At 42.0% G+C, this 25,423-nt stretch overlaps 2 protein-coding genes across 4 annotated transcripts; both read right to left on the bottom strand.

Moving 5' to 3' along the window:
• Positions 1 to 7,558: 7,558 nt before the first annotated feature.
• Positions 7,559 to 16,563, bottom strand: pwwp2b (PWWP domain containing 2B). The gene is made up of 3 exons (XM_086164646.1): positions 16,146 to 16,563; positions 12,226 to 13,954; positions 7,559 to 9,501 (listed from the first exon to the last, which is right to left on the bottom strand). The coding sequence occupies exons 1-2, from the start codon at positions 16,283 to 16,285 to the stop codon at positions 12,226 to 12,228; spliced, it is 1,869 nt and encodes a 622-aa protein (XP_086020772.1). The 5' UTR covers positions 16,286 to 16,563; the 3' UTR covers positions 7,559 to 9,501.
• Positions 16,564 to 16,709: 146 nt separating this feature from the next.
• Positions 16,710 to 24,978, bottom strand: LOC147236167 (leucine-rich repeat-containing protein 27-like). Of its 3 annotated transcripts, none has more exons than XM_086164666.1 (11): positions 24,845 to 24,920; positions 24,462 to 24,650; positions 24,189 to 24,319; positions 23,919 to 23,977; positions 22,333 to 22,485; positions 21,099 to 21,300; positions 19,643 to 19,765; positions 18,790 to 18,895; positions 18,182 to 18,279; positions 17,448 to 17,568; positions 16,710 to 17,347 (listed from the first exon to the last, which is right to left on the bottom strand). In XM_086164666.1, the coding sequence occupies exons 2-11, from the start codon at positions 24,627 to 24,629 to the stop codon at positions 17,237 to 17,239; spliced, it is 1,272 nt and encodes a 423-aa protein (XP_086020792.1). In that variant the 5' UTR covers positions 24,630 to 24,650; positions 24,845 to 24,920; the 3' UTR covers positions 16,710 to 17,236. The 3 variants fall into 3 exon arrangements, with proteins under 3 accessions (XP_086020792.1, XP_086020781.1, XP_086020801.1); XM_086164655.1 differs by having other exon boundaries at positions 16,716 to 17,347; positions 24,462 to 24,727; positions 24,845 to 24,978; XM_086164675.1 differs by having other exon boundaries at positions 17,212 to 17,347; positions 18,186 to 18,279; positions 24,462 to 24,727; positions 24,845 to 24,978.
• Between the last annotated feature and the right edge of the window lie 445 nt (positions 24,979 to 25,423).

The raw sequence follows: 25,423 nt of genomic DNA on the forward strand, positions 1-25,423 counted from the left end.
GCACAGCACAGGAAGTCAGACGGGGAGAAGCAAAAATGTACTGAAAATGAGCGGAAAGCCGAATGATACGAAGTGTCGATTCTATTTTTTGATTACTAATAATATATAATAATATAACATCCAAGATGTCTTGATTTGCCACACATCCTGTTTTTCCAAGTTCATTAATTGATTACCTATATTGCTTATCCTGCACTCAGGGTCACAGGGGTGCTGGATTCGATCCCAGCTGGACCGCTTGCCAGTCCATTACAGGGCCACATAAAGAGACATATATCCATTCACTCTGTTGTTCACAACATAAAACCATTCATTCTGTCACTTCCATGTTATATGGAGACATACAACCATTCACTTCATCATTTGGGTTATTTAGACACACAACCATTCACTCTCTCTTTCAGACATCTGGGTAATTTAGGGTCTCCATTGAACCTCTGCATGTTTTTGAACTATGGGAGGAGACCGGAGAATGTTGAAGAACCCCATGCAGACGCAAGAACATGCAAACTCCACATAAAAAAGGGCCCCAGTCGGAATTAAACCAGAAATCGTCTTGATGTGAAGGAAGAGCTAACCGCCCGCTGTGTGCCTTCTTTTATCTCTTTTTTTTTTTAACTGCAAAAGAGCTGCAGAAAAAACATGAATGAATAATCAAAATAAAATAAAATAAAATAAAATAAAATAAAATAAAATAAAATAAAATAAAATAAAATAAAATTAAAAAAAAAAAAATGCAGCGGGGGAAATATACTACCCTTAACCTTATACAGTTTTTTCTGTTCATATCAACCAACTATTTAATTATTATTACAATAAGGCATAATAAGGCATGAATCTCATTAAATAATAGACTGATTATTATATAATAATAATCAGTCATAAGACAAAAATATATTATGAAATTTTGGGATCTATGCAACCAGTCAGGTTAGCGCTGATGCTACATTTTAGCCACATCTAGCACCCAAGCCTTCTTAAAGGGTTATACTGTTCATATGCCACACGTGCTGCAAAATGGCGGTTGGTTTTGTTTGCTCGTAAGGCGGTACGTCTCAGGGAACACCTCGGGGCAGGAAATGTATAAAATCAGTTTATCAGCTTCACCCGAGGGAGCAAAAGGTCTAGTACAGGCATCAAAACATTTTAATAACACTACCACCACACAGTGTTTGCGCCTTATCGTGTTTCCGCTCATTTTTCTAATGGTAATTTTATCGTCAAATATATTCCTGTGCAAACGTACATGTACATATATGTCTAATCCTCCATACTTGTTAACATAAAGTTAAACAGTAACATCTAACCTCGGGTTCAACCCGCCTCCCTCATCGTGCACGCTCTTGAGTAAGTTTTGTCTAAGTTCCGGAGGACAAATCCATTACCATCCGCATCGTGTTACCCCCTTATGTCAGACCACCCAACGTGTCTAATCTGTGATCGCACACATCGTCGTCTGAACAATGTCAAGGCAGGTTTGCTTTCTTAGCTTTCGCCTCTCAGCACTGCCTGTTCCTGTGAGCATCTCTCTTTCACACACACACACACATAGACACACAGGCCAGGCCTCCAAAGTTAATTATGGCCACAGCTTGCATGGAGGCATATCATTAGCAGTAATTGCATGCAGCATCCCACCGCCATGTGCCTCCCCTCTCTGTCCCAGATTCACGCTGCACTGATCCATGAAGGAGCCGAGCGCCGCTCCCCACGCGGCGAATGAGAACGTGGCGGATGAAGGGCGAGGAGGGATAGAGCTCCGGGTCGCCGTGTGCCAGCATGTGCTTGCATCTATCAGTGGCAGGAAATCAGGGTCTAAGTCTGGCAGCGTAAATCAAAGAGACGGACAAGGCGGGTGTGTGCATGTGTGTGTGTGTGTGTGTGTGTGTGTGTGTGTGTGTGTGTTTGTGAGGTGGGGGGGGTTTAAAAAAACAGCACATGCGGATGAACGCCACGGTCCCATGTCAAGTTTAGGAAATACAGGGATTACAGATTGTGTTTGATATGTAAGCATGTATGCAGATGCGTGTGTTTCCATGTCAACAGTAAGGCGGTTATTCGGCCGTCGCGTAGTTGAAGAACCGGTCGGTTCGTGCTGAATCATCGATGTAAATGTTTGAATGGAAATATAAGAGTTTTTTTTTTATTTTATTTTTTTTTATCTCATTCCACTTGGAAGTTGCTGCAGGACACAGATCTGGAAAATGGAAAATCGCAGGTGGAGTCAATTTCTCAAATGACATTTAACATGAGTGTTACGTTCAGGCAGAAGGTTTGGTGCAAAAAAAAAAGGTGAAAATCCGATTAGCTACTTAATCGTGGCGAGGATTTCTCAATATTTGCATGGCCCCCCCCCACCCCAAAAAAAAATAAAAGTGACAGGCACTTGTGACCGCCGACTATTCATGAAAGCGAATGGAGCATGTAAGCACGTTTCATGCACGCACACAATGGAGCTATTCAAATTCTAAATTTATGCCGGACTCATTTGAATTTTTATCCTTTTCGTGATAATCAGGCTGAAGTGTGCCGCTTCTCAACAATTTAAAAACGTCAAATGTCAGGTGACAATATTGTTTCTAGAGTAATTGACTAATTTCAGGTTATTATCAAAAAAGAGTCTTGCTCGGTTCTCGCAAATTAGATTTTTGTCTGTTTTTTTCCCAGATATATTTCCTAGTGATGTTCCTGATTTACTCTTTATTTAACTTTTTTTTTTTTTAGGGATTCCTCTCAGTTGCCTGATAACCTTTCATTTCTTTCTAACTTTAATTTTGTAGGTGAATCTTTCCTTGATGGACTTCTTGATAACCTTTCAGGCAATTTCCTCCAGATTTCTGTCATCACCTTTTTTTTTTCAAATAAATTTCCCATTTTTTGGTAATTTTCAATCTATGTATTTATTTTTATGATAGCCTTTGACATGATAACCTTTGGCTCCTTGCAATTTTTCAGGTTATATTTTCATCAAAGGGCAATTTCTTGATATTCACCCACTTCCTCTTTGTTTTTTTTAAAATAGTTTTCTTTTTGATTTTTTTTGTGATAATCCCTTTGTGTTTTTTTTGTGATTCCAGTGAGTTACCGGATAAACTTAAGTTTCTTGCATTTCTTTTAAGGGAAACCAATATAGCCAATGATAGCCAATTACTTGATAAACATTTGAGTGATTTCAATGGATTTTAGAACTGTGAATTCTCTGAGAAAGGGGAAAAAAATATATATATATACATATACATATATATATATATACATTTTTTTTATTAAAAAAAGATATATAATAAGAACAAGATAAGAACAACTTTATCTATCCCGAAGGAAATTGATGATATATATATATATAATAAAATAAAAATAAAAATAATACATCATAAATAAAAAATAAACATAATAAATAATAATTAAAAAATAGAAATAAAAAAATAAAAAAATAATCGCGCAACCCCACCATCCTCCACCCTGGGGAGCTGAGAGGGGCTCCACCCCCCCCCCCCCAACCCCCTATCTGGAAACAGCTGCTTTAATATGTTTTTCCTGACATTAATGAGTAAATACAAATCGAGCATTAAAGCATGTCAAATCACAAAATGTGTGCCAAACAGCCCACAGGGACCGAACGGGAAGATCTATTTTCTCTTTCAGTGTCCTCGTAACCAGGAGCTGGGGAAATGTCTCCTCACTTGTCACCGCTGTCCTGCCCGCGGCGAGCAGTATTGTTGATTTACTCGTGTGTATTTATGTGTGACACAACAGTAAAGTTCAACACGCCGGCCTGCCCTCATTCCTTCCTCCAGCCTCACCTACACGCCGCATACTGCAGAGTAACACAGTCGATAGTACAGTTGATACCGCAGCGTGTACGACGACGAGTACTACGGTGCGCGTGGAGCCGAAGACGGCTTCAAATAGTGACGATGCCTCGCCTGCAGGAAGCGCACGCTCCGCCACGAACTAGAACGAAAACCCCTCAAAGCACGGTGGCAGTAATAAACACAGGCACGACCAGATGGGTTTATTTAAACTGTAAATCAGTTCTTGTTTCCATAGTGCCGACTCCGAGCCCCAGACCAGCTCTAATTGAAAGAAGGGGGGGTTGGACTTCTTTTATGGATAAAGTCTTGCTTGTGATTCTCCGCAGAAGTCCAAACCCCTTGAGATATGCGTTTGCCGGACACCCGTTCCAAAAAGGCGGTCCGTTGAAAATGTGAAACGCGTGTTTAGTCGAAAAAGTAAAAGCAATTTATCTTCGATTTAGATGGAATATAGTTCTAAAATCGAATTTCTAATTGAGCAATGTGATGATTTATCCCGTTCAGTGGAACAACAAGCGTCCTGATCAATTCCAACACCGGCTGGAAGGTGCGTTTTTCCTTTGTTTTAGTGTAAAGGAAAGGCAAATTATAAAAATCTTTTTTTTTATATATAATATATATATATTAAACTTTATATTAAAAAAATAATATAAAAAAAAAATTGATGAAATTACACCCTAGAAATATTGTTGAGTTAAAAGGGAAAATCTTGTCACTGTGGGAAAATTTGCCAGTAGACTGTCTTAGAAAATTGATTGGTAGCATGTATAAGAGGAGGTATAATGTTTACAAGGCTATTCTGGTTATTAAATCAATCTTTTTAATTTTGCCTTTTTTTTTGCTTTTGTTTTGTGTTTTTTATACAAATAAGAAAAGATAGTTTTAACAATGTCACTAGATGTTTTTTGATCAAAAAAACCTTTTGTTTTTCAAATTTTGAAGCAAATAATGCATTGCAAAGTTACTTTTTCATTTTTTCCTTGCCCGTTTTTTATTTTTGAACCCACTGTATAAAATCCCCAGATGCATTAAAAGAAGGCGCGGGCCGCAGTAACATAAAGATTTGATTTCAGGCAGGTGGCCACAAAATATTGTTTCGAGGGCCCGAAATTGGCCCGCGGGCCGCAAGTTTAACACCCCTGGTTTATACCTAGGACGCCGATTGCTTGCTGCCTGATAACATACACTATTGTAATAAAATATAAGCATCCGTATGTCCTTCTTATTCTTGCCTAAACTGTTTAAATCCACAAAGGGTACCAGCTTTTCTGGATTATCACTATTATCAATAACAGGACATTAGATCTTCACCTGTAAAGTAGGCCAAGCTGTCAAATGGAAATACTTAACTGAAGTATAAGTGCTCTTGTTATGTAATTGCATCGATTATTCATTATTCTATTTAAATGCTGAAATTTAAACGAGGGGAAAAAAAAAAGGGGGCATCGTAAAACCCATTTTGAAAAATCTTCCAGACAAACTATACGCCTTATTCAGCACTTAAATGCGCATAATTGACAGAGCCCACGGGCCGGGTCCGGGAACAATTACTTTAATATGCTATATATGTAATGTCCTGGTTCGAGCCTATAAAGGTTTAACAGTGCAACCCTATGAAAAAAAAGAGGTCCTGATGTGTGTGCTGTAAATTCACTGGAAGGCAGATATTTTTAAACACAGGACAGGACAACCAGCTGTTTCCCCGAAAGCTTCCAGCCTGTGTGTTAATACCAGCTAGCCAAGACTTGGCTGTGCTTCAGATTTAATGGCCGGATGATGGAGGGGAGCGGGTGGGGTGGGGTGGGGGGGGGGGGGTTGTATCGATCGCCGGCTATAATTCAAAGAAACACGGGGTGGTTTTACTGCTGCTCCAGTTGTGCTTGCCTGGGATGAATCTCAGACCCTGAATCAGCACGTCAGAGGTTTAACATCGCTGGGAAGTTTAGCTCTCGGGCGAGGTGTTGCATTCGATTCACTGTAATATGGCAACGGGCTTGGATTTTTTCACAATTACCCATTGTTGGGTTATATTTTCTGTTACGCAATATTTTGCGAGCCGTCACTGATCAAATATTTAAGTATAAAAATGTTAGATACCACAAATAAATACCTACTTTTTTGGAGAAATGAGAAAGGTAGACGTTCAGGCTCCTGGGCGCTGACATTTCAAGGACTTTTTTTTTTTTTTTTTTTTTTGAAAATCTATCTTCTAGATGGTCCGTTTTGACAACTTTCAACCCCCCCCCCACAAGGGTTTTCTTGGCATATCTACACAAATGAATCAGTCCTCTGGCTTTGGACTGTTTTTTTTTTTTTTTTGGATGGGAGGGAAAACAGAGCAGCACATTATAAGAAGTTTCTGGCAGGAGACGCAAGCAGTCAGAAGAATGAAATAGGAGCAGGAGTGAAGGTGGGGTGGGGGTTGTCTACAACTGAGCTACTATTGCAAAATCTCCTGATCGGGTGACGGGAGGCACATCACCTTGACAGCAGTTATGCAACAGACATGCTTCAACTCTGACACTATTCGTGGCTGTGAATCACACGCGCACGGCAGGGCCGAAAAACCAAGGACGGCTCTGGTCGACGACTGTGCACAAGACGGGATCCGCGCGCAGCTGTGTTTATATGGCTTGCATATAAACGTTTGCGGTCAAAAATCCGACCCTAAACACGGGCTACACCTCGAGATTTTTTTATAGCTCAATGAACGTCAGCGCCGGGGTTGAGTGAGAACAAAAAAGGAGCATGTTAACAACCACCGGATGGCAAAAAAAAAAAAAAAAGAAGTGTAACCAGAGGTTGGAAATCGTGCCTCAGTTTCTACAGTAAAAGATTCGCAGTCCTGTTTTGTTCAGTCCAAACACTCGTACATGATAATGCAATGGTGTGGCTTTTTGAGAAATACACACTTTGCTGATAATCTAACTATCTACAAATCAGGGAGATCCATTAAAACTGAAGTGCAAAACAAATTGTATAGTGATGTTTAGAAGAAGCTTAGCTAAGCTAGCTGTAGCCTTTCTATAACCAACCAGTGAAGCTTCTATGCAAATGTGCAAGACAGCAGCAGCTGGTTAGTGAGACCAATGGGACATAAATAACATTTAACAAAGAATGTGACTAAGATTTTTTTTTAAAAGTGACAAATAAAAGTGAGATGACCCTTAGCCAAATAAAAAAAGTTTCTGCTTTAGTCACTTAACATGGCAGTTTTGGTGTCTGAAAGAAAGTGCAAATGTCTGATGTTGATATAGGTCAAATTCAAGAGAGTTAATGAATGCTAATTTGGTAAATTTGCCTCCGGTTAACCTGTAGCTAGCGCACTGTCAACATTCTGGCTACTAAACAGGAAACTAAGCACTGGAGACAAACAAAAAGAGGGATTATGTTCAGTTTAAAAAGAAATGCCAAACAAAAACCACACTAACTGGCAATTTCCATATTAATAACATTGATTTAAAAACATTTTGCGTGACTGGCTTAATTTAATTTGGGAACACTTCAAAGGCCCACTGAGAAATAAAAAATATCAAAGATATCTCTGGCTCTCTGCACTGACTGGCTCTTTGTGTGCATAAGTGCCGGTGCGCCAGCAGATCCAGGGATTTTGGTCTTTTGCTAACCTTAAATGGAAATCATCGTCACCTTCGAACCTCACGTCGGGCCATACGTCAGCGTCAAGTCACCTGTTTTTGGGAAACAAAAAAAAAACAAAAAACACCAAATGATCCAATGGAGCAAGGTATTGCTTGTATATTTTATTTTATGTACAGTACATGTAAAAAAAGAAAAAAAAAAGTAGCCAATAATATTGACCAATGCGGGCAACAGTAGATAGCCATGTTGCTCGAAAACGTGGGAAAATCCTGACGACCGTTTCCCCTCTCAGGCGTACATAAGATTTAGACTGCCACTCCTCCATGTGTAAGGCTGCCTGGAAAACTGGCTGGGCTCAACAGCAGGCGAACCGTGTGTCGTCTCAATGGCAGGAGTGTGTCGCCCTCGTTAAAAACACACTCCTCTCATTGACAGTCAATGAGCCAGGTTTCCAACTTGATCAGAGCGAAAGTGTTTGTTTTTTTTTTTCTGATCGAGCGGAAAGGAGACGGGCTGGTTGGCTGAGTGTGACCGTGTTGCGTCGGATGGAGACGGGGCTCGGGCTCGGGTGGCGGTGGTCTCTGCGCGAAACCCCACACACCCACCCACCCACCACACATCCCCATTCCGACAGAGCTGCTTTCAACACAAAAGTCGCTAAAGGTCAGCGCTGCAGTTTGCTTTGCCGGATGACTCAATGACGGGTCCTACTAGCAGCGAGCTTTTCTCCGCCGGCACACTCAGCAGTTGAATTCACAGTATTCTTACAGCATTTTTTTTATTTCTTTCTTTTTTTTTTTTAAATCTCCTAAAGTCTCTCATAAAGCTTTAACTGATAATGCATAGGGGGCGTTGACACATTTCTTAACCCATGTTTCTCCAGTGGAAATGTCATGTGTTTTGTTTTTTTGTAGTAGATGTTATGTATCTATGTGTGTGTGTGTGTGTGTGTGTGTGTGTGGGGAGAAACACGCCCAAGCCAAATGCGAGAATACAGTGTAAACAACCATCCGTTACAGGTGTCTGGTGTCCCAAAAATTGTACAATAGACTAAAATAAAAAGATTTTTTTTTTTCCATCTCCAAGGCCATGGATAGTCAACCACAAAGATTTCTGAACTCCCCTGCTGCCCGTCAGGGCTGTATCTCGCCATAGTGTTTCAAACGGTGAGCGTACAGCAGGCCACCAAGGTACAGATAAAGTGCTTTTTTCTTAATGCGACGCTTTAAATAATTTAAGTGATGTAAAAATGGTTCATAGGGAAGGGGGGGAAAAAAAAAAAGAAAAAAAAAAAGGGGGGGGGAAGTTCGCTGACATGACACCTCTAAAGTTAAAAAAAAAAAAAAAAAAAAAATGAAATGGAAGCAAGACACACAACATGATTCTGGAGAGTTCAGTATAAATACATCCACAAATCCAACTAATGTCGCAGAAAACTACGAGGATGGAACACTGATCGCTAGAAGAGCTAACAGTCATTACTGTCTCTGGATGGAGCCTTTCACATTTTCAGACGCACAAAAGGATTCAGGGTAAGACTTTTTCATACTTCGGTTGAAAGTCCTTGCAGAAAGGGAAGGGGCGGGTGGGCGGGCGAGTGGGGCTGGACCTCGCGGTGAGCACGGTGATGGAGAACCGGTAAAAGGACAGCAGCCGGGGTGGGTTTGTGAGACTGTCGTAGAAAGGTGGACTTTAAACCATAACAGGTAATAAATACATTCGGGTTCTGGTAGTGTCGTTATTCGCCTCTTTTTAATATGATAAACTCTAGAAAAAAAAAAAAAAACGAAAGGAAGGAATATTTAAGTTCGTAGTAGACCGTGAGATGCCAGGCCTTTGTTTTTGCTCCCTTGTCCAGTCTTAACAACTCTCCACTTTGGTGGCCATTTTTCCACCAGCCTTGTGAAAAAGGAGGAGAGAAAAAAAAAAAAAGAAAATAACAACAAAAAAAAAAAAAAAAAAACGGCGTTATAAATAGTAGCCGTGGCAACCGCACGTACTCCCCTCCTGGGTCTTGATGACAGAGTCTGAGAATTCAGAAAAAAAAAAAAAAAAAAAACCTCGGGGACCTCCCATCTCTTCTCAGCCTCTGCACAAGAAAGGAGAAGAAAGAGAGAGAGGGAGAAATAAAGACAATGAGCAAATAAGGCAGGTTGTACATCCGGTGCGGTGGGGGGGGGGTTCGGCTCTCGGACCGATCGAGTTCGCAAAATGTCAAGTTAGTCATCCGGTGATTATGGAGCGCCGCAGATTGAATGCTCGCTGGAACCTCTGCTGGGGACGGGGGAGATTAGTGCTTCTTTTATGAGCTGGAAGCACCAAAAGGCCTTTTTTTTTTTTTGTTTTGGTTTTTTTTAACCCCCTAACTATAAATCGTGAATGAACGCCAACCTCTTGTTAGCTACCGGCTCACAGCAGAGTAAACACTGTTTTTTTGTCCCCCCCCCCCCCCCCGTTACCATGCCTGGCTGTCCTTCACATCAAACAAAGACAATGTTTAACCTTTGAATGTGTGTTGAGGACCTGCTGCTTGCCTGCACGGGCTCAACGTGCCCAGACAGCCGGGGGAAAACACGCTGGGCACGGACACAGATCTGCCACATCGAGACAATCAGCTTAAAACCTATTTTTATGAACCGCTGTTAGACGTCTGTGAATCGCCTCCTTCATACTAAAGCGGCCATGTGTTTGTTTGCCGGGATTCACTCGCCGAAATGAGCGCTTTCCTGTTGACAGTGAACGGGACACTCTGCATTAAAACCGGTATTAATGTTTATTTTGCCTCTTTGAATTCGCTGCCGCAACCGCCTCGCCGTGTAATTGTAGCTCCCGGGATTCACAGTGGAACCATTTTGCATGTGTGAGTAAAAATGTCCGTCCCTGCGTGAAGGAGAATATTCTGCGGCGCCTACGACACCATCTTCTAACTGGGGGCAGGAATCCCCGTCATGGTCTATATATTACATATATAGACTATTACATATATAGAGTATGACAGTGTATGTATTAGAGACTGTATGTTACGCATCAAAAGTTTGAATTTGGGTCAAAAAGAACTTAGCATTTTATTTACCAGGAAATGCTTGATATCATGAGACTATTTGTAATGAAGTGAAATTCAAGATTTGACAGAGAGAAGACTTAACCTTAGAATTCACTAAACACCATTTAGTAAGACTTACTATATATCTGACCTCCCCTTTGAGCGTTGTGGCTCACAAGTGACACACACCAAATATTATACCGCTTCCATTTTACTCTTAAACACTGGTTTGCTGAACAGGTGATGGTGGTAGTGTCAAACTTTAGTGCTAGATCAAGAGGCCAAAAAGTGTTGCTTAATCATATCATACCGCAGTGGACTGATCTTTTCTTCCCAGGAATAAAACATGTCTTGAAAAACATATTCTGGTATGTGCCTGTCTGATGCAGACTAATTTTTTTACATGCTTCATACGAGCTTTTTTTACTTTGCAGGTGGAATTCAACTGTTTCCATCTGCCTTTGCTGCACTGTTCGAATGATGATGATGAAAAAGGGGAACAATATCCCTATATTCTGAATTATTAAGCTGCGCTGTCTGTGAACATGCGGGGTGTCTGTTTCAAACCCACAGATTTAGCGCTGCTGTTGAGCCGCCATCCCCGGGAGCTACGGTGTGTCGCTAAGCTAAATTTTGCTTCAGCTCTGTTGTCAGGAGGTCATTGTTAATGTCATGTTTTTCCACCGGGAAAAATGAGGGGAGTGCGAAATCTGCAAGGAACTATCACAATCATTACATTTGGGGTTGGGTTTGGATTTCTGGTGAAGAACCTCAATGCGCTTTCGCCTCCATTTTACCCTTACTGTTACAGCATTAATAGTGACTTGAAAAAGAAATTTAATAAGAGATTCCTTGGCATTAAAAGTAAAAAGCCACACCTCCTTTGCACATAGTTTTTGCCGGCGTCAGTGAAATGTCAGACTGGCGATGCAAAATTACCCATAATCTCATTAGAAATAGATCAACACAGGATTCTGTCAGAAGACCTATTGTTAAATCTAACCTTTGGTATGGTATACATGTATAAAACACAACATTTTAAAAGTGGTGATATGAGAGATCTCACTATTATAATAAAACAACTGTTAAGTCCTGGTTTCTTAAGGTGCCACAGTTGAACTACTGTAGGGATTTGGGAGTGGAATCACTTGCATTTTTATTCACATTTGCCAGTGTTGGATGTGGTCATCATCAAAAGCTGGGAGTGGCAGACGTGACCATGGTAACACTACGTGTTTGTCACATTTATCCAACAAAAGTAAATCGAGAAGATTGTCACATCTTTTAACGGCGCTTGTTCTGTGAGCTTGCGGCGTTCGTTCATTTTTCCCTTCGGGCCTTGGGAATTTCTCGGAAACTACATTTTTTGAGTCGTACCTACATCCTCGATATAGCCTGAGCTTGACGCGATATGTGATAAGCAATCTGTGCTTGAGTGAGGAACAGCACTGGCGTCAGTAAATAATTCTTCCCCTGGGTGACACACACACGCACGCACACACACACATCCATACACACACAGCATGACACGACTGTCCTTCAAGTGATGGGACAAAATATGATTTGTTGCTTTCAGGTGTCGACTGCTTGAGTGGAAGGAATTAATAAATTAAACAGACCAGCATTATGCAAATGAAAGGTAAGAGACATCCATCAAATACTGTCCAGAAAAGTACATGGGGAAGGTGGGGTGTCGCCTTGCTCAAAAACTGATGATTTGACTGAAAATATAGGAAACAAAAGAAATAACTTAGGAAGTTGGGAACTAACCTACGTGTCGCAGTGGGAAAGCAGTGACGTAATCTCGGGACTCATGTGCCCCACGGCCTTGGCAGCTTCCAGGATGGCTCTCCGATACATCCCTTTCTTTTTGCGGTTGAAGCGGGACCTGAAGAGCTCTCTGAAGGGCGAAAGTTTGGCTACGGAGAGCTGGGAGGTGGTGGGCGAACCGAACCAAGCCACCTTGGCCTGGGGCCACTGGGCCTCGCAGGTGGCGGTCTCCTCTTTGCGGGTGCCGCTGATGCTGAGGACGCGAGCGGGCCACCAGGGGAAACCGTGGATCTTCCCCCAAACAATGTCACCCACCGCGACAGCGTGACCCTCTTCGGTCACGCACTTTGTCATGCTGCGCGTGTGCAACCGCACCGTGAGCGGCGGCACCGTCTTACAATCGTCCCGCGACGGCACGGACGACGACGTCACGGAGAGGTCTTCGCCGGGCGCCAGGTCGCACAGCTCTGGGGAGGTGCCGTCCGAGCTGAAGGACTTGGACTCGTCCATGCTGTCGCTGCTGCAAACGGAGAGGCTAGAAGAGTCCGCTTTACGCTTACGGAAATTGATGAGAAGCGTAAGGTCATTGTGGCCGCGTTCCCCCTCCTCTCCTGAACTCCCTGACCACAACTCCAGAGAGTTCTTTCTTTCCCCTGAATCTTCAGAGTGGGGGAGGCAGGGACCGGGCGCCCTTGGGCTCCGTCTCCTGGCGCCGCTCACGAGTTCCGCCTCGTACTCGACCACGCTCTCGTCGCGCTCCCTCTGCGGGTGTCTCAAGCGGATCTTTGGAGAAGGCAAGTCCTGACCCACTGTGGTGAAAGGCCTGGTCAGTTTGAGTTTGGGAATGGACACAGTGAGGCCAGACCTCGTGGCGTCGAGAATGTGCCGTTGCTCCTTGGCAGGATCGGAGGACGTCTTACCGTTTTCTCCCAAGCCGTTTTGTACCAGCTGTTTGGGACAAAAGGGTTTGACTGAGCCGTGGACTCGGGAGGGGATCTTCATGACCTCTCCCTTGCCCTGAGGGGTGCTATAGGAGATCTTTATGACCGGACTGTGGGGAATGACGTCCCCTCCGGGGAACTTCTCCCCTTCGGCGTCCCCCCTTTTGTCCTTCCTGAGGCGCTTACTGTCAAGACCGGTGCCATTTTCCCGTCTCTTAGCGTCCTTGGCCGCGACCACGTCATCCTTTCTTGACAGCTTCGGAGGGGCGTCCTTGTCCTCGCCGTCGTCGTCGCTCTGCAGTGCGTTCTCTTTCCGAGAGGTCTTGCTGTTGCTCAGGCCGTCTTTGCTGTCCTCGTCGCTGTTTAGTGTGTTCTTGCACTTTTCGCACAGTACCTGCCGCGGACGCAAACGGATAGTGCTGATGGTCATGCGTCCGGGCTCTCGCGTCCGCCTCTTCTTCCTCTTGATTGGTCTCGGCGGGGGTTGTGGTACCCATTGGCTGTAGCTGTGGCGCACCCACAAAGGCTGAGGGAAGGGGGCTCCTTCAAAATAAGGAGGGTAAGGAGTCTGTCCAGCTGGTACTGGTGTGGGCATGGGGCAGGGAAGTGGCGCTGTGGGTATACTGCTTTCAGGGATAGTATTTTCATCCTTTGGTCTATGTGAAGCCTGGCTGGGAGATTTGGAAACTGGCTCCTCACTCAGGACTTCTGGGATTTCACAATTTGATTTAGATACAGGGAAGTCCCCGGGTTTTGTTGTGAAATCTGGGAGACAGAATAGCCCAGTCCTGAGGAGGAGAAAGGACAACAATAGAAATTAATTAGCGGTTCCTTGAGTGAAGCTTGTTTCACATTTCAAAAACATTCTCGCGACGAGCACGACAAACATTTCTTTGTTTTTTCGTCGAGCTATTTCCTCCAAAAGAACCTCACTGTAGTGCTGCGCTTTTAGTCGACCATATCAGATGACTTAAAGCCAGTGGGACAGCACAAATCTAATACCTTCCTGTTTGAATTAGGGCAAAAAAAAAGAAAAGAGCACAGAGAACTCCTCAAAGCCTTTCCCATAGGGCACCGGCAATGTGCTCTAAGTAGGGAAACCTATTTTACAATTCAATTTCACTTTGCCTGGACAAGTGACACCGCACTCTGTCACCTGTATGCTGAAAATTCTTCACAGGTGGGGGTTGGGGACCGCTGTGCAAGCAGGCAGTCAGCGGTCTCTCCTGCTGCCCAGGGCTACAAAATGGGAGTAATCGTTTCACGGCCTTCTTTTGAGATATTTTCTGCGTTGTCTTTCACACAGACCTGTCACAAGAAGGCCCAAGTACCAAGTAGTCTTTATAGGTTGCTGGCAGGCATTAGTAATATGGCTATGGCGCTTTAGTCAGCACACAGCAGACAAAGGAACTACAGGATGCCTAAGACCCCCCACCCCCCCACCCTTACCCAACATCTGACTGAACACAAACAATCCCATGTATCACTCGGGATTCAGAGATGAAGGGAAGGAGCCAAGAGACTTCAGTTTGTTTTGTATCAGTGTCTTCCTGGGATTTATGTGTGGTGCGGTTATTAATTAGGGTATACATTTGGGGAACCCCCGGTCCCTCCCCAGGAGGAGTGGAGGGCACTTCTTAAAGACGGTCCCTCAGCGAAGCTTTCTCCTCTCACCTTCCCTAATGTGCCCCTAACAAACCGGAATATAAGCCTTCATGGTGACTGACAAGGCACAAACTGTGCTGCCAGCGACAGGGAACAGGCAGTGCTAGTTAAGAGCAGTACAAGGACGAAGCATATGACAAGCCACGGTTCAATGCATTGTTGCCATGTTCATCTTTTGTACAGTGTCACTGGATGCAGGGATCAGCAGGAATGGTGATATAAAGTGTGGGAAACAATAACAGGAAATCCATTCTTGAATGTTTAAAAGGAAGACGATAATAACTGTCAGCGGGCACGGCCTAAAGTATAGGCCTATTTTCAGTTATTCGGTGACCTGCCCTTTCCCATTTGGAAGGGTTATTTTCGGGACAACTTGAATCAAAATGAAAAACCATCTACGCATAGTAAAGGGGCAAGAGCTGGACAGATTCTGATCTTCTATAAATAGTCTAAAGCCAGTGGCTTTTAAGGTGCTCAATACAAACAACACAAGGTTTCTGCATGTGACACTCAGCAAGGGGTAGATAAGACGTGGCACAGATACAAACCAATTTAACAGTTATGTGTTTATATGGCTTTTGCATTTCAGTCCGACTGGGCTTACTTGTCATCAGTTAGAACATTGTTACTTTGCCGGACAGAAATGATGTTTCACTGCATGTAAAAGGACCAGCATTTAAATCAAGCATTCAGAGCTGTGGTTCAGTGTATGCCACATTTCTTTTTTTGCCCTTTTCCATTGTTTCTAACAGATCAAAAGTGACTTGTTCAGAGGGGGCTATTTGGAAGCACTGCTCAAGTGATTCAGTTTATTCAACCTAAAACCTTATTCGTGAGCACATTGCACAACTCAACGCATGCTATGTGAATAAACACATTTAATCATAACTGATTTACAGGGTTGTACAGCCAAGGCCTACCTTTCACAGGGTACGTTTGAGCTGTTTGATTAGGCTAACAATAAGCTATGTATGAACCCATTGACATTAGCTGCTGTACAGAAGAAGTCGTTATAAATCTCTGTAAGTGGGACAAGTACATCGACCTACATATCTTCCTAATGTTAAGTGAACGTTTTTGACCGTATCATTTCAAGCTAACATTAAATCAGTGCCATTAGCCGGGAGGCTAGCACGTTAGCAAGCCTATCAGCTACAATAACCTACGAGTCTATTGTATGGAGGCCCGGTTAGCAGATTTAGCCAACCGGCTAGCCTGGGTGGTTAGCCTGAACGATACATTAGCCGCTAGCCGCGTCAAAAACATTAATTTCGGGCATAAATTGACAAAATTAAAGTACGAAATAACACTCACTTTTTGTTGCAATCAAGTAATATCCCCGTGTAACTCCTCTCTCGATAGGTCAGCGTCACCACCAGTGTATCGTTAACTATTTGATCGATAGTGACAGGTACCCGAGAGCCGGCCAGCAGCTCCTCGGCCGCAGCCTCCATATTTCCCGTGGTGAAATGTCCGGCTCGGCGGTGCTCGATCCCGGCCAAGGGAGCCACGGTCGCGTCGGCCAAAGATCCGTCTCCCCTTCGCTATTGAAGCAGGAGGCTACAGCAGGGCATAGAATGACGCCATCACCCCTACCAAGTCAATTACAACAGTACTGCCACCGCTGACATCACGCTCCCTGTGCTGGAGAAGCAAAAAATCTCCCAAGACAAGGCCTACCCTTTCCCTGCCTCACTTTGACTTGTTTGATGCCTTTCATTATTACAGTTTAACTGTCAGGATCTCCTCCGCTTAGCCCAGGAAGTCTTTTATGGCGACATGTGCGCCACACTGGTGGGTTGTTGAAGATGGATGGAGTTCTTTTAACATTATGTAAGATACACAGTGGTGAATTTCACTTGCAAGCGATCGTTTTATTTTATCTAGACACGTCCACTTATCATTCCCACATGAAAAAAAAAAAAAAAAATCCTCACATACTTCATTGACCCGTACAGAAAAAAAGTGCATTACTGCATTATTGTATGAAACTGTAATTTTTATATTGCATCTGAATGCACATGATCGCTGGATCATTTTAAATGACCCTCACGGGGCCCTGGGCGTGTTAGTTTTCGTAGCCAAGTTCAACTTGGGAGTTTGTGATATTGTTCGGTTTCCATAACCCACACAGCCTGCATTGTTGAGTAAGTGCACCAGTGGACGACGACTCATTTCTCACAGTTAATAAGGAACAGTGGCATGTTTGCACATGCTGAAACTATTTGATTTGAAGATTTATTCTGAAAGCGCTGTGAGGAGAAAGACCCGTATCGTGGAAATAAATCTCCCTCTCTTTTCCAACAAAACACCTGCAAGTTTTTTTCTTTTTCTAATGTGGTCGCATAGCAAAAAAAAGTCATGAATCCAGCACATTTCAAAAAAGGCACGCTGTTTGATCACGATCACTTGTCGAGGAAGCCCGGCAAAGTATCTGCTGTGAAGATAGTGAAACAATTTTCACCATGCCCTCCCTGCTTCCTCTCCAGAAGCCGCATCTGTATCTTCCTCGTTTGCTATTCAGGAAGAAAAGAACAGGGAAAAATAAAAAAATGACATTGCAATGACATGATCAGTATGTAGTTTGGTTTTGTTGAATAAGGATCTGGGCCAGACCTCCTCTACATCTTCATGCGCGGCTGCAACCTGCTCGATTGCTGTGCCCCTGGGATTCCTGCACCTCTCCCGAATCTTTTTAACATGGGCACGGATCTGCTGTTGCAGCTCTCGGGCTGATCTGGAAATCCATACAGGTTAACATATCTCATCATCAGCGTTTGAGACGGGGTGTCTGTAAGTCTAGAGGTGCATTACAGCTTTAATTGGTGACCTGGAAAACCTTTGGATGCAAGTGAGCGTGTTTTTACTCTGTTGATATGTGTTGTGTTATTGAAAGTTCAAGGTATATTCTACATCTACACAAGGAAGACTGTGTCTCTGACTGAACAAAGGAAGCTACTAATAGCCTCAGTAGGTGTGTGGTCTCTCTATTGCCACTGGGTGTCTCTAGCTTCCCGTTTCCACTTTCACAAATCAGACCAGAGACCTGTTGTTTGTGTGAGCATATGGGTTATCCTGTATCGTATTAGGCTGTAAGTTGAATGTTCCAAATTTTACAGCTGCAGTTGCTTTATGCCTTAGTAGTTTTCCAAGCAAATCAAGCGCAAACATAAACAGGAATTTCAAGATAATGTGTTCCTATCGTTGTGACCATATTCTGCGAATTCTGTCCCAGATACAAACGGAATAATTTGCCAACGTAGCAGGTCTGCTTCTCACTCTCATACCAGTCCAGATCTGAGGTTGCCGTGCATTTGTGCGTGAATGGGGAACATTTTTGTCCCCGTTACCTGCCATCTTCGCCCGGTCTGATGGAAATGCCAAAAGGTTGCCTTTCAGGATGATCGCACTCGTCGTCCTCGGCGGGCCTAGAATTTCTTTGTGTCTCCTGCAACATGGAAACATTCATGCTCTTATAAAGTGGCACTTCGGTCCAGAGTGCAGATCCTGTGCACATAACGTCGCCTCGGATCCCCCTGACGAAACACTCTCATTGTGGCAATAATTCGAGTGCAAATATAAATGGGTGACTCTGCATAGAAGTGTAGCAGACATTTCAATTGGTCACATTTCAATTCATGTGTCTGCATTGGTAAAAGTGTGCCAGCATGCACAGAGAGCATTAGCTTTGATCAGCGATGCAGATCGCAGCATCAGAAGCGCAGGCATCTGCTTCGAGCTCCCACAGAACCGGCCTATCAGTATCATTAAAGATGGCAGACAATGAGGCTGGCTGAGTCCCTGCATGGAAGCTCCTTCATTTGTATCCCTGAAAAATCCCTTTTAATCTTGTGATATTCCATCTTTATGATATGGGCGTGTGTTCAGCAGAGGTGGTGCTCTACTGCCCTCTTGTGGTACAAAGATTGCCAGATGAGTCTTTTTATCAGACTCCCACCTCTTGCCTCTTTGTGGGTATTTTTGCATTCTTCTTTTGCAGAGACAGTTTTTTCTCCTGCGCGTCGGTGGCTTTTGAACGCCACATACTAAGAGCCACTTGGTTCCTATAGGAAAGTTAGATAAAAAAGGCACCATTTTAGATTTATGCAGATTTTTCCAGTAGGCTTTTCACAAAGTCTCGACAGTGATCTGTCTAATAAAAATACACAATGTGATCTTACAGATGAAGGCTACGTGTGCAACTAATAAAAATGTTTCAGGCTTTTAGCAGTTCCAAGTATTTTCAGATACATTATTTCTATAAACATATATTTGTGAAAGAGTGTTATGGATCTTCGGTTATTGAATTGATATTTTTGTAAGTCGCTTTGGATAAAAGCGTCTTCTAAATGACTGTAATGTGATGTGATGTAATGGTGATTATTATTGCTATTTCTTTTTTTTTTTTTTATATATTCCCTAAATATTTTATGGGATAAATGCATAGTTTGGCTAACTTTTGGGCACACCTATATTCATTTTGTGATTTTCATTTTGTTCTGCAATATTTTAACTTAATTTCTGGTTAATTTATGAGCATTTTGTAACTGATTCTGCCCACATTTTAAGGCAAAATTGAGCTTTATTTAAAATTATTTTTAAAGTCATCTTAAGACAGATGTCTGCCTATTTTTAAAACATTCGTCAAAAAATGCATTGGATTTATTCCTAGTGACTATTTCAAATACATTTACCACACTGTGATATATGAAATATAATTAAATTATGTTAACCATGTTTCAATGACTTTCCAGGGAAATAAGAATCTTATATTCGCCTGTGGGTTTGAGGGCAGAGAAGCAGATGCTTACTTTCTTGTCTGATCAAGAACATCTTGTTTGGCCTCTCTCAGGACGGTCTGCTTCTTCTCCTCTGGTGTCTTCATGTGTAACCGCAGCTCAGGAATTATGCCAGCCGTGATGGTCTCTGTTTTTCTAACAAATAGATAAAGTGTTTTATTATTATTACTCTTCCAAGCAAGCCCTGAGTCCCAGTGGATGAGGATGGATAGAAAAAAAATATATGTACGTATACTTTATCTTCTTTTATAAGGCAGCAATTCAGACCGCTAACCTCCACTCTATCTTTGTATCCACTGAAACAATTTTATTTTCTTCTGTTCAGTTACAAAAAGCCAATAACACAGAGGTCCCCATTGAGAAGAATGTGTTTTTCTTTTCATCCACACTGTTCAGTGACTGAGTTTGATGGATAGATGTGCAGAGTTCCATGTAGGTTTGTGCTTTCAGTTTTTAGAAAACAGTTTAGTCTGCGCTGATTCGCCAATCTGTGATTAGATGGGTCTATATGCACTGCTTGTGACGACATCTCAAAATCACAAATACATTGTCATCATTACTTTATTGTTGGTTTGGAGTTTACCATCTAGATATACAATGTTCTTGATGTGATATTCCATGATGAAATAAAAACATTTGCAGGTTCATATATTCAGGTATTTATAATGAGGGTAAAGGAGCAAGAGGCACTGAATATATTTTTTTCCACAACAAATATATCACTAATAGTTTACTACAGTAACTATAGTTTACTACTATTTTTTTACCCCATGGAAGAGCTCTTTGGTACAATAGCTTAAACGGAAAAACTAAATGGTACAATATCATATAGTCATATAGATTTTCAACTCAAGAGCTTTGGTGAATGAATATAAAAATGCTATTGATTGCCATAATTTTACAAGACAGGACTAACATTTTTCGGTGCATCATTACAGTTTATAGATTATTTGTCTGCATCGTTATTTTCTTCCATTTGACATGTTTTTTCTGCATCTCTGTGACTGTATAACATACTTTTTAAAATCTTAAGTCCCTTTTTTCATGTAAATCTTTATTTTCCCCCTTCTACAAAGGCTCTCTAAGATTATTTACTATTATTGTCATAATTCATTATTTATACAGCCTATCCTGCACTCAGGGTCCTGGGTTCGGTCACCAGTCGATCACTGGGTCACATAGAGACACAACCACTCACTCACAAGTGCTAACCACTGCGCGGCCCATTATTGTTAGCATTATTTTTATCAATTGCAAGCTAGTAGTTGGATTAGTAGTAATGGGAGCATTTTTTTTTTTATGTAGAAATACCTTAAAATGCTGGGCTAGTTTGTGAATGTGAGCATATAAAATTGGCTATTAGCTCTTAAGTTATTTGGAGAGGTGGCGGTGCATTGGCCAGTAGTGGCTACAACTATTTCAGCTATAAATCATTTTTCCTTGCACTCACTCTTTTGGAGTTCCTCACCGTTTAATAAAGGGGAGAGGGCGTAGATGGAGGTTTCCATCACCCTGTGCCATTGTGTGCAGCTCAGTTTTGTCCAAGAGGATCATCTTGTCTTTTAGTTCCCTGAACAACTGAAGCTCCTCCTCATCCACTGACTCCTCCTCTGCCTCCATGCTGGATCTGACCAACTCTGAGAGCTGGAGCTTCTCCACCACTGGCAGCTCTACAATGGAAACAGACAGAGCAGATACAGAGAGCATCCATTGGATGCAACATTTTAGTAAACTTATCAGATCAAATTTAAGAGAAGAATTAGTGTGAATTAAAGGTAACGTTACAAACAGAATAGGGCCTGACTGAGACATCACAATCTAAATGATGATTATAATTTTGCTTACAAATACATAATAGGACCTATTGCAGATTTCAAGTTTCAAAATTCATATTGAGGAATGTGAAATGTCTGATACTGATTTTTTTTAAGCTCATACGCTTCCCTAAATGCTGCATTTGGAGTCATTTTGCATTCATTTAAATAGAAGTGTGATATAAAACAGAATTAAATCCCTTCTTAATATGCAGAACGGATGATTTCTCATAACCAAGCAGATATTGATATAATATCAGAAAAAACGCTAGCGTCTGGAATTGTGATACTCGCTTTTCTTTCCCTCTTGTAGCTCAGCCTTTCCCACACGAAGTTTAACTAGATTAAAAATACTTAAAATTTCTACGTTATCGCAGCACGAGCAGGGTGATGACATTGCACTATGTAAATGAAGTGCGTGTTATAATTTATATCCTGAGCCAATTAAATAAAAGCAGATTTCCCTCTGGAGACCGTTGCCCTGTCTTTGGTAATAACCTTGTAGGCAGGGAGATAAATGCTGCGACTGAGGGCTTAGACTGCGCTCATCGTGCAGCAGAAACCTCTCTAGCGGACAGTTGTCTTGGCTTCTCACACTGATTACCTACAGACACTACTTAGTGACAGAGCCCCTGTTTAGAGTGTGCATGTTATCGATCATTTCCGTCTGGCTAAAAATATTACAGGGCTCGAGCAGGGGAAGTCAGCAGACTGGTGCGCACTGTCTCCAAGGGAACAGAAGTCACAAGAGTGAAGTGGTAGTGGAGAGAGCAGCTATTTTTGTGGCCTGCCGCGCTGTCTTTGACAAAAGACCAGATGTCACGGATGCACGTGCAAAGCACACGCCTCGCTGCTGTATGTTTGTGAGCTAAGGTGCCCTTGACTCACCTGGAGGGGTCTTTCTCACGCTGACTGGACGCTCAGCCATAGCCCTTCTCAGGTACTGTAGGATGAACTGAAGCCCTTGGTGCACAACCTCACGCGGGGGGAAAATGATGGGGCAATTTCTCAGGTTCAGGCCTTTGAGGCTAATGACATTTCCTGAGTGAAATGGACAAATAATTACTCCTTTTGAACCACGTTTCCAGGTTACTCTCCAGGAATTAAGCTGCAAGTGTTATGTCGGTTAATTCACAACGGCTGCAGTATATGTAGTTTACTTAAACAGCCAATGATGGCCTACAATAACAGCATATGTCAACTGAAATATCCCTCTATGGAAATGAAATTATTGTACTTAAATTAATTAAGTACAATAATAAAGTATATATATAAGTATATTAATAAAGTATAAATTATTAATATTTTATTATTATAAAACAGCCTGTTCAGATGGATACATATCGTGATGTCAACAAGTTGTCTGATGTGAAAGATGTGATTGCTGGCAGCTAATGTTCATAATCTACCTTTTTTTTTTATTTGTTCTGTCAACAAATAAAATGCTGTAACATTGTAATCTTTGACCAAAAATAAAAACATCAACAGTATCCTTATTAATAGAGTGGGAATTCTGGAGTAACTGCGTATCAATAACTTACCATCATGGTTCTGACACCACAGCGTCATGATACAGCAGTATGTTCTTTAAAGGGATGAAAATAATCGGCAAAAAAAGACACTGTGCATTTTTTTTCCCATAGCGCTCTCTTGTCTCCCACAAAACAATGAATAGAAAAGAGCATAATCTTAGCTCATACTCAGTATCAACCTTATCTCCCCGAATGCACCATATATTCCTTGATTCAAGGCACTTGAGAGTTTTGTTTTCTTCATTCGATTATTAGTCTGCCAGTAAAGTCAGTAGGGCAATATATTGTTCTTGAAACTATCATCTTATTTCTTATATCATGTTTTTTTGAATCAAAATTACATATCCGACTGTCAGTATCAATACTATGGTGAACCGATAGATAATCTTGCTTTCAGCTCATGTATTTGCAAAATTGCCATCTTTGTTTTCAGTAGATTTGTTCAGTTGTTTTTGAGTAAATCACCAATTTCAAAGAAATTACCTAAAAATGAGCAATAAATTAGTAAACAAGAATAAACAAATATTCACAAGAATAAAACCAACAAAATTACCATTGTGTTGGCAACATTTTTTTGAATTTTATATTACTGACAAATGATATAGCTCAGGTACATAATGCTTCTTTGGGAGGTAATTTCTCAAAATTGCTTTGCAGGTGCACTCAGAAGCCCATAAGAAGCAGTTTAATGAAAGGAGAACTATACTAGCCCTCATTATGTTGAAGACACATTCAGTTTTGTTCAGAAGCTGACATTTGATTTTTTTTTCCCCGTGTATATCATGATATATAAGGATCCCAAAGCAGGCTTATGAATATATTGACATTCATTTTCTCCAGCTTCACCCTGCGCCAATTGAAAATGAAGATGGACTGATGCGACCGGTTACTTCTGACAGCATAGCTATTGCTTTCCGGTGGAAGAGACGATAATCTACTCACCCAGCTCCAGTGGAAGCTCTGAGATGGGATTCCCCTCCAGCAATAATGTTTGCAGGCATCTAAGTGAACAAAATTGCAGCTTTTAAAACAATATTTTTATCTTTATCCAGACTCGGGCGCAGTCCCTAAACTTCACTCGCTTTGCATTTGCTGGAATAAGCATTCAGGGACCATTTTGTAAAACGACCTTTGGAAAATGGTCCAAAGTGTAAGGATGAAGCATTATGTTCTACCTCGATGGCCTGGAATCACCGGGCATATGTGGTGTACCTGTGCAAGCCAATTTCAGCAGGGAGCGATGCAATTTGGTTGTTTCGGAGGTCCAGCCACAGCAGGCTCGGCAGGCTGGTGAACATTGACTCCGGCAGATTGCATATCTGATTTCCTTCAAGATATAAATACTGAAGACAAGACAGGACACTGAGAATCGGTGGCTAAAATGCAGAAAATTGTTGAGCTAATACAACAGAGACTGAGTATTTATTTGCTTGAGTGGCTGAGCAAGTCAAAGGTTGATAAATGTGCAGTGAAGTCCCAGCTGACCTTTAGTGTGCTGTTTTTCAAAATACTTTTTTCAACATGTTCAAGCCTGGTTCTGCTCAAGCAAAGGGTCTCTGATGGAGAAGAGTCGGGGGGCTCCTTCCGTTCAGTATAGCAGGGGGTCTTAGTTTTGACAGGACTGTTTCCAAAGACAAAGCTACGAAGATGCATATTAGGAAACACCTCTTCTTCCTGGGAACACATTGTCCAAGTGTAAACAACTTTTCGTGTCCTTTCTAGTTTTTAGGTTTGCATTGGCATCCTTTAACCTGGGAAATTAAGATGACATTAGTATGTTGGACAGGCTGCTAACTTTGTCAATACAACTGAGCTGCTTCGCATTAGCTTACATTAGCTAACGTCGTTAAACACACAAGTTAACTTACCCTTTCAGTAACTTAAGTTAATACTTAAAACAATTTTAGTTAGAATTCATATCCCTATAACAGACATGTGGTAGGACGGGCAGAAGTTAAGAAATTGCTAACTTGCTAACGCGTTGGACGTCGTAGCCATGGCAACACAAACTACGGCAACTGTCCGCGTTCAAATAAGGTAAACAGCACCCACTAACCACTTCCTCCTCAATGAAGGCTATAAATCATCGTAGTTTAGCACTTTTATATCACCTTAAAAGACGAAACAACATATTGTTTTTCTCTCTAAAACGTAACATGGCAGCAACGGGGCAAAGGAAGAAGGACGAAGAGGAAAGAAGATAATATTAAACCCGGCGACGTTCCCCTGTGTGACCCTGGCAGCCAACGCTCATCCATTTACAAATGAGAAGGTAGTGATAGTAAATGTTAAGAAGTTGACATAAAAAATGAGGAAGGGAGAAAGCTAATAAAAAAGGAAGCACTTGAGTTTGTATTAAATGATCCCGATGCCACCTTAAGAATATTGCATTGTTTGTTGATATTCATGACAGTGTGTGATACAGAGCTACGTCGATTTCAGTCACT

This window comes from Fistularia commersonii, chromosome 2 (assembly GCF_037954325.1).
Source record: "Fistularia commersonii isolate RoL2024-O1a breed Wild chromosome 2, RoL_Fcom_v1.0, whole genome shotgun sequence".
Classification (NCBI taxonomy): Eukaryota; Metazoa; Chordata; class Actinopteri; order Syngnathiformes; family Fistulariidae; genus Fistularia; species Fistularia commersonii.

Coding starts and splice junctions, on each gene's coding strand:
- LOC147236167 (XM_086164655.1), bottom strand. CDS start 24,662: ATGTGTTCCCAGGAAGAAGAGGTGTTTCCTAATATGCATCTTCGTAGC. Junction 19,766..21,098: donor CCTCTCCCCTTTATTAAACG/GTGAGGAACTCC, acceptor TCTATTTGTTAG/AAAAACAGAGACCATCACGG. Junction 17,569..18,181: donor AGACCGGGCGAAGATGGCAG/GTAACGGGGACA, acceptor ATGGATTTCCAG/ATCAGCCCGAGAGCTGCAAC.
- pwwp2b (XM_086164646.1), bottom strand. CDS start 16,285: ATGGAGGCTGCGGCCGAGGAGCTGCTGGCCGGCTCTCGGGTACCTGTC. Junction 13,955..16,145: donor TTACTTGATTGCAACAAAAA/GTGAGTGTTATT, acceptor TCTCCTCCTCAG/GACTGGGCTATTCTGTCTCC.